The sequence below is a fragment of the Salvelinus alpinus genome, chromosome 25 (genome assembly GCF_045679555.1).
Source record: "Salvelinus alpinus chromosome 25, SLU_Salpinus.1, whole genome shotgun sequence".
NCBI lineage: Eukaryota > Metazoa > Chordata > Actinopteri > Salmoniformes > Salmonidae > Salvelinus > Salvelinus alpinus.
This window is the reverse complement of record NC_092110.1, coordinates 7,531,215-7,539,114: the sequence shown is the minus strand read 5'-3', so window position 1 is coordinate 7,539,114 and position 7,900 is coordinate 7,531,215. Positions and strand designations below refer to the sequence as shown.

Sequence of the window (7,900 nt, the reverse complement as noted above, 5' to 3'; positions counted from 1 at the left end):
CTATCATTAGATAATTTACAGTTTCCCATAGACTATAAGGCTATATATAAAATGATAGAATATTAGGGCCACAGAGGGGAAAAAAACACAAGTCATAATATTGTAACCAGTTGTTTTAAAGGAGGACAGTTGTTAAAATGACAGATGTGGGGCATTTCGTGAAATTGTACTTCAGTATGGTTTCATAAACAAAGACATGCTGATGTGCCAGAATATTAAGTATCACATTGTCATAAGTATCAAAACTGTAAAAACAATATGTAGCTTTTCTGCAGAAAGAACCAGCCTCATAAATGTATGACTTTATCCTTTTTCTTCAGTGTGGCCCTAGTACTCTGTCATATAAACAAATACACATTCCATATGAATATAAAAACACAATGTGTAACATTATGTTCCTTTATTGAATAAGGACAAAACAAAGCAGGTAAACCATCAGCTCCTTTCGAAACTGAAGTCACAGTGACTCTACAAGATGGAAAGCACAGAATCCAAGCATATTATACAAAATGATACATACACATTCAAAGGTCTGTATATAACACACCCTGCATGTCTGCACACTAAAATAAATGCAGGACAAATCCATACACATCAACTGAACAGACAAATGAATGGATGCAGTAGCCTCCCTGCAGCCTTGTATTACACACAGTATACCGCACAAACATCATAAGAGGCCAAATTCGTCAAAAAACGAACCCAAAAAAACCCAAATTCCTCTGCCACCGCAGGACATATTTAACCAAAATTGAAAGCACACATACTAACTAAAATAATTCAACACATATTGGTCCCTCAGCAGCCGACCACTGTCGTCATCAGGGAAGATTGCCGGATTGTCCCAGTCCATGGCTGGTGGCACTCTGGGGGCCCTCTCCTTCCTCAGGCAGGCCACATTGTGGAGGACAGCACAAGCCACAGTAATATCACATGCCCTAACAGGGCTGACCCTTAATTTGTGAAGGCAGTGAAAGCGTGCCTTCAGGAGGCCAAAGGTCATTTCAACTCTGGCCCTGGTCCTGGCATGGGCATGGTTGTAGGCCTGCTGTGCTTCCTGGGGGTCTGTGAAAGGTGTCAGGAGAAAAGGCTGGCAGCCATACCCCCTGTCTCCCAGCAACACACCAGAGAATTCACCTGTCAACACAAAATCTCATCATTACTACCTCATAAACACAGTGATATTCTTGACACAGCCATGATGGTTATAAATAGGGGTTGTGTGGCTTACCTTGTGATAGGCACTGATAGATTTCAGAGGCCCGAAAGATTCTGGAGTCATGGACTGAGCCAGGCCATTTTGCCACAACATTGCTGATCACACAGTCAGCATTGCAGACCATCTGAAATCATAAGATGAGGAATATTACACCAATCAATGCACATCACTGGCAATGCAGAGTGTTCGTCAATGGACAATATCAAAAAGTTATGTTCACCTGAACATTAATGCTGTGAAAGGATTTCCTATTCACAAAATCGGCCTCATGGGCACCTGAGGGGGCTTTTATCCTTATGTGTGTGCAGTCCACTGCACCAATGACATTGGGGAAACCTGTCACACAAAGTAATGAGTATCCTACTATGTGTTAACAGTTGTCCTGTAATTTGTAGATCCTCTTACCTGCAATCCTATAGAACTCCTCTTTGATGTCACAGAGTCTTCTGTGGCCAGGGAAGGAGATGAAGACATCTGCTAATGCTTTGATAGCTAGACACACACTCCTTATTGTGCGGCAAATTGTGGCCTTGTTCAGCTGTTCTGCATCCCCCACTGAGTACAGGAAGGCTCCACTAGCAAAAAAGCGCAAGGCCACACAAACCATTTGCTCCACACTCAGTGCATGGCTCCGTGCAGTGCGGTGCTTAATCCTGGGACCCAGTAGTCTGCATAGATACCTGATGCCATCTGCAGAAAACCTGTATCTTTCATATAGATGGTCATCAGGGAAGGCCAGTGGGTCCAACCGGTCCCTGAAGACCCTTTCTCGCCTGAAGGCTCTCCTCAGCACAAGTGCTTCTTCATCCACCACATCTCGCACGAATGGGCATGCCATTGTCAGAGCAGAAAGGAACACACAATTTTGGGCCTTCATATAGGCTAGTGGCCACACCTGGTGCTGGGGGGGTGGGCAAAAGAGGGCGATGCCTTATAACGATGACTTGGTTGTACTGATTGCTGGGAAAATAAAAAAAACCTTAGAAAGATGCCACCGTCCTGTGTGCTCACAATAAGAGCTCATATGTCATGGCTCACTTGACTTTACGAGAATATACCTAATTTTTATTTTGAGCTGTGTCATCTTCTTGGAGCTGGGGGAGGAAAGAAAAATAATGATTAATACATTTGTGTTACAGTTAGCATACAGTGTACATTGAAGGCATATCTCACCTCCCTCTCAAGTTTTTTTATTTCAAGGTCCAGTTTCCTAATTGCCCTCTTTTTTATTTCGGACTCCAGTGCAAGATTTTCCATCTTTTTCTTCTTGTACTGAATGTCTATGTCTGCCAGTTCTATTTGGCGCCGGAGGTGGTTGCCATACAACTTTCTGATAGCTTGTGAGCTCTGTGAACACAATACAATTAGCGCAGCTGGAATTTGGCAGGATGTGGTGTCCTTTTATTAATACGCACTATGTTGCCAGGCTGGTTTTCCCACTGTATAGCATCTGGGTCCTGTAAAAGAAATTAGATTTTTTGATTTTGATGAGGACTCCTCACCATTGTAGAGTAAATAGTACTTTCACAGTCTTAACATGATACCTCATGCCTTCTGGAATCCAGAGAGATGGTCTCCTCCTCATCATCGTCTCCATCATGTGCTGTTGCTGCTGCACTGGGGCCTTCACCCTATCACATTTAATCGGATTCATATTGAAGCAGTAGACAGTAGACAGTAGACAAGACATGCCAGGCCTACAGTATGCCTTTGATGGAGTACTCACTGGATCAGCATCGTCTGGTGCTTGTGCTGGTGGCTCTAACAGGAACACAGTGCTGCCAGACACTGCAAGGCAATAGGTAAACCAAAGTCAGACAGTCCAAATTGATTCAATATGAATGTGGTTGTATCCCATGTAGAGATGGAAGGACATACCTTGAATGAAGCGGGTGGCATCTTGGGAGGAACCTATGCTCGTCTCTTTCCCCCCAGGGATCCCCTCTAAGACGGGCCTGCCTTTATTTAGCTCCAAGGCCATGTCCTCTGCTGGGGTAAGGTCAGCCTTTGGTGACCCACCACCCGTGCCTTGTCTGTGGGTATTCTTTTTCACTGCTAAAACAGTACAGACAATGTGTGAGCAGGCACCTTCTGGGTACAATATATGCTTGTGCTTTGTTAAATATTAGTCAGGGACCATACCATTCTGCAGAATGTTCTTGTATTTGATTTTGACCTGCTGCCATGTCCGTTTTGGCCCGTTCATGTTTAATCTACACACACACACACACACACACACACACACACATTTAATGGAGTCACACTGCAAAAAATTACTTGGTATTTTTGTCTTGTTTTCAGTAAAAATATCAAAAAATTTATCATAGCTTTATACAGTGTGATGGAGTTACTTTACACAATTTCACTCATATCTGCAGTGCATTTCAATTAAAAATTTAACCGTTTCATAATTACAGTACAACTGCATTTTTGGAGATGTGAATTAAATATTTGAATTGTAATTGTGATGTTTCAGCGGAGCGGTGAGTGTGTAATTGTGCACTACTTACGCATTCAGGCGGTCTGCAATACTTTGCCACGCTTTTTCTCTTTGCTTTATCACTGTGGCGGTGTTGCCTTTCTTCTTAATTATATCTTTTACCTCCTCGTATGCCTCCATGAGGATTTGTGCTTCCGACGGGGAAAAGTACGCGGCTCTAGTTGCCATGGTAAATCAATTAATCTGTGATCTGTGGCGGGGTCTATTTGAGTGAGCCGTGAGCGCGCACCTATCCAGGATTGGTTTCACCTGGCTTAATGAATCCGTGTCTGCTCATCCTGGCTTGGTCTTTGTGCAACCAATTAAGCCTGGACGCACATGTTTTGGCTTCATTGAGCTCAGCTGAGTCATTTATCCCGGATGTCTTAATTCTACTTTTGTGCAACAGGCCCCAGTTGATCCATAAATTCATAAAATGTTTATATTTACACTTTTTATGGTATCTGCAAGATTAGGGAAAAGAGATGGCAAAAAGGGATCCCATATTGTAAGGACTGGGTGTCGGAGTGCGAAGTCAGGCGCAGGAAAAACAGAGGATTCAATAACAATGTTCCTTTTAATGAAACACGGCACTTCGGCCACCCCACTAATACACTGGGTGCTCTACGTAAACTGCCCCAGACACGGGGAACGAAAAACAGTCCAGTAAACAAACTCGAACATACATAAACACGTAGTCCGAACAAACACCAAGCTTACACACTAACAATCCCGCACAAAGAAACGGGCGGGCCCGCTGACTGATAAAGCCAAACTAATTAAGCACAAACACAAAACAGGTGTAACCAATAAACACCTAAGGAGGGGGAGAAAAGGATCAGTGGCAGCTAATATGCCGGTGACGACGACCGCCGAGCGCCACCCGAACGGGAAGGAGAGCCTGCCTCGGTCGGAGTCGTGACACATATTGTAAAGAAATCTCCTTCCTTGTTCCTAAATATTACACTCATTTTCTCCGGTGGTAACACTTTAAAGATCTCACGATACCACAGATTTATTGTTGGTGGCTGGTCTTTTATCCAGTTAAGGAGAATGGATTTGCGGGCCACAAAGAGTTTTTCTTTTAAAGAAGATTTAGCTGTGCTAAGTTAAGTGAGGGCCTGACGACACACAGTAGAAATAGCCATGGGTCCATTCTTATAGGACATATGAACAGCTCCTTTTTTACATTTTCCCAGAAATGTATTATTAATGGGTAAGTCCAAAACAGATGGCCATGAGTGCCTTTTTCCTTCTTATACTGTACTTAGAACAAGTATCAGAGAATTCTGCTTTCATTTTACTTTGCATAATCTTATATTGCATCTTGTGGTTGTATCACTGATGACTGTATCATTGGGACTAGTTCTTATTATACCTCAGTGGGATACTCACGCCACGAAAACATTAACTTCCTCCCCGGATTATTGCGCACAGCGCATATGATGCTTTGTTTATAACCATAATCAAGTGGAAAGGTGGTAATTACCTGCTGTAAAGTCATAACTTGTTGGATGTTTTCACGTTGATGTTCTCCGTTTTGCTCTATGACTCGTCTGAAGGTAACCGGTTACCAGGCCGGAAAAAATTATGGAAGTGAATGGGGCATTTCCATGTCAAAGGTATACAGATTATTCCAAGGTAAAATTATAATTATAAATCCAACGCTCAGATATAGGACAGACACTTCAAAACATACTTCCTTTTGCATTATTTTTGGACTATCTGTTTTTCCATGTATGATCTATTCAATGCGTTTCTATGGTATAGGCCAAATGCAATGTTTCATCAAATGTTTGTTTTTTTGGGCCACCAAAATGTTCCTAATTATTGGACATAAATGACTGTAAAAACACCAGCAACTCAGCTACAAGTGATTTTAATTTGGAAAATATGTTCCAAATTATTCCCATGCATAATAGAGAGATATGTGTAAGCAAGGTTTGAAATTATTATGTTTTAGTCAAATATTATCTGTTTGTGCTGCCTTAGGGCCAGATTTCCCAAACGACATAGCTGATTCAAATAATCAAAGCTTCAAGATGAGTTGGTTATTTGAATCAGCTGTGTAGTGCTCGGGCATGTCAAAAACCAAAACATGCACTAGGGGGATGGAGACATAACATGCTTAGTGCTTCTCCAGAAAGTGACGTTGCAGGCTACAGAAACTCAGTGCTGCCCCCTCTCATTCAGTAACTCAAGTTGAAGGCCGATCGGGGTACAATTAGCAACTAACTTATCATTAAACTTCTTCTGTGTGCAATTTTAAAATAATTGGTTCAAGGACATACATCTGGTGTATTAGAAGAGGTTATTGGTACCATGACGGTCTTGTAAATACAATTTTTATTTACACTAAGATTGACCACGAAGATTGCTATTTTTTATTAATTATAATGGGGGATCCTGTTTTCCGCTAACAATGCCTGCAGTACTGCGGTCAGCCTTGAACTTCCTTGGTTTCAATGAAAGGGGGCAGTCGTTCTCCACTGGAGAAGTCGGAGCTCAGGAATAATAGAGTTTCCCACTAGTAATTACCAGTTGGAGGGCAACTAGTGGATTTTCCCCAGTCGTATGTGGTAAATACCACCTTTGCACTTGGTCATGAATGCAGCATTAGCCTGGGATATCAAAGATTCAATGTTGGCCTTAATAGGAGTCACCATAGAATTCTATGGGAGTGATCTACTTAGTAAAGTATTTTTCATCATTTAATTTTAGCGAATCACACAACTGCACGGTGTGTGGAGGAAGGTGTGGGAGATGATTGATCTAAAATCTCTGATGAAATGGTTCGTCCAAATAATGGTCCAAAAATGAATGCACTTTTTTGCCCCCATCAGCTGACACCTATGACATACACTACCGTTCAAAATGTTGAGGTCCTCTGTCCAGTGTCTGTGTTCTTTTGCCCATCTTAATCTTTTATTTTTATTTTATGAAAGTACTTTGTTTCTGGACATTTTGACCCTGTAATCGAACCCACAAATTCTGATGCTCCAGATACTCAACTAGTCTAAAGAAGGCCAGTTTTATTGCTTCTTTAATAATCAGGACAACAACTTTCAGCTGTGCTAACATAATTGCAAAAGGGTTTTCTATTAGCCTTTTAAAATGATAAACTTGGATTAGCTAACACAACGTGTCATTGGAACACAAGAGTGATGGTTGCTGATAATGGGCCTCTGTACGCCTATGTAGATATTCCATTAAAAATCTGCCGTTTCCAGCTACAATAGTCATTTACAACATTAACAATCTCTACACTGTATTTCTGATCAATTTGATGTTATTTTAATGGACAAAAAAATAGCTTTTCTTTCAAAAACAAGGACACTTCTAAGTCACCCCAAACTTTTGAACGGTAGTGTACACTAGATCAAAATTGAAAACAGGGAGATTTGATTGGTTGAAATGGGAAACGTCACTATCGTGGGAAAACTTAAAGGCAGACAAAAAGATGGGAAGAGGACTCCTTTGAAATATTCAGCTGAAGACTAAACAACATAACTTTAGCTTGATGAAGAGTGAGCATGAAGTAGCATTGGTGAAGTTCTTGATATACCTCTCTGTTCATTTGCAGTCAGAGGATGTGCTTTTTGACAGGTGAGTGTTGAAAATGCTAGCTAACGTTACATTTCTAGCTACTGCTTGTTTTTGTTTGTTTTACTTCAGCGGTGACAATCTAGTCTCAAAAGCCCAACCCTAGGCAACCGTGACTTGGCAGGCATGCCAGAACGTCACAATTCAAATCCAAAGTTGGCAGGCAAAGCGTTTGCAGCTCTTGATTTTATTGAAGGTAGGTTGATGCAAGGTTGATGCAAACTAGCCACTTGCGAAATGCACACACAATTTTTTTTTATATGATCTCCATCTTGCTAGCTAGCTACTATTTTGTATAGTAGTGACGTAGGCTGTGACGTAGTTCCTCTATGCCAAAAGAGTCCATCATTGAAACCAGACCCTTAGAATGACCTGGTGGTAGAAGGTGTCTCTGAGCCTGTTGATCTGAGACTCAATGCTCCGATAAAGTTTGCCAGAGTACCAGAGTGAGCAGTCCATGGCTCGGGTGACAGTAGTCCTTGACGATCTTCCAGGCCTTGCTGCTCAGTTACCACCTGGTGTAAATGTACTGTAAGGCTAGAAGCTTGCCCCCAATGATGTACTGGGCCATCAGCACCACCCTCTGTAGAGCCTTGAGG

The 7,900-nt window shown here is 41.8% G+C and overlaps 1 protein-coding gene across 4 annotated transcripts; it reads right to left on the bottom strand.

Annotated features, from left to right (window-relative positions):
* Positions 1–362: 362 nt before the first annotated feature.
* On the bottom strand, positions 363–4,108 carry LOC139553280 (myb/SANT-like DNA-binding domain-containing protein 4). Of its 4 annotated transcripts, XM_071365447.1 has the most exons (11): positions 3,730–4,108; positions 3,362–3,432; positions 3,098–3,274; positions 2,946–3,007; positions 2,764–2,850; positions 2,635–2,676; positions 2,393–2,566; positions 2,278–2,313; positions 1,625–2,179; positions 1,232–1,343; positions 363–1,137 (listed from the first exon to the last, which is right to left on the bottom strand). In XM_071365447.1, exons 1-8 carry the CDS (start codon positions 3,885–3,887, stop codon positions 2,278–2,280), a joined length of 807 nt encoding a protein of 268 aa, XP_071221548.1. In that variant the 5' UTR covers positions 3,888–4,108; the 3' UTR covers positions 363–1,137; positions 1,232–1,343; positions 1,625–2,179. The 4 variants fall into 4 exon arrangements, with proteins under 4 accessions (XP_071221548.1, XP_071221547.1, XP_071221546.1 ...); XM_071365446.1 differs by having other exon boundaries at positions 2,278–2,566; XM_071365445.1 differs by having other exon boundaries at positions 1,232–1,555; positions 1,625–2,566.
* Between the last annotated feature and the right edge of the window lie 3,792 nt (positions 4,109–7,900).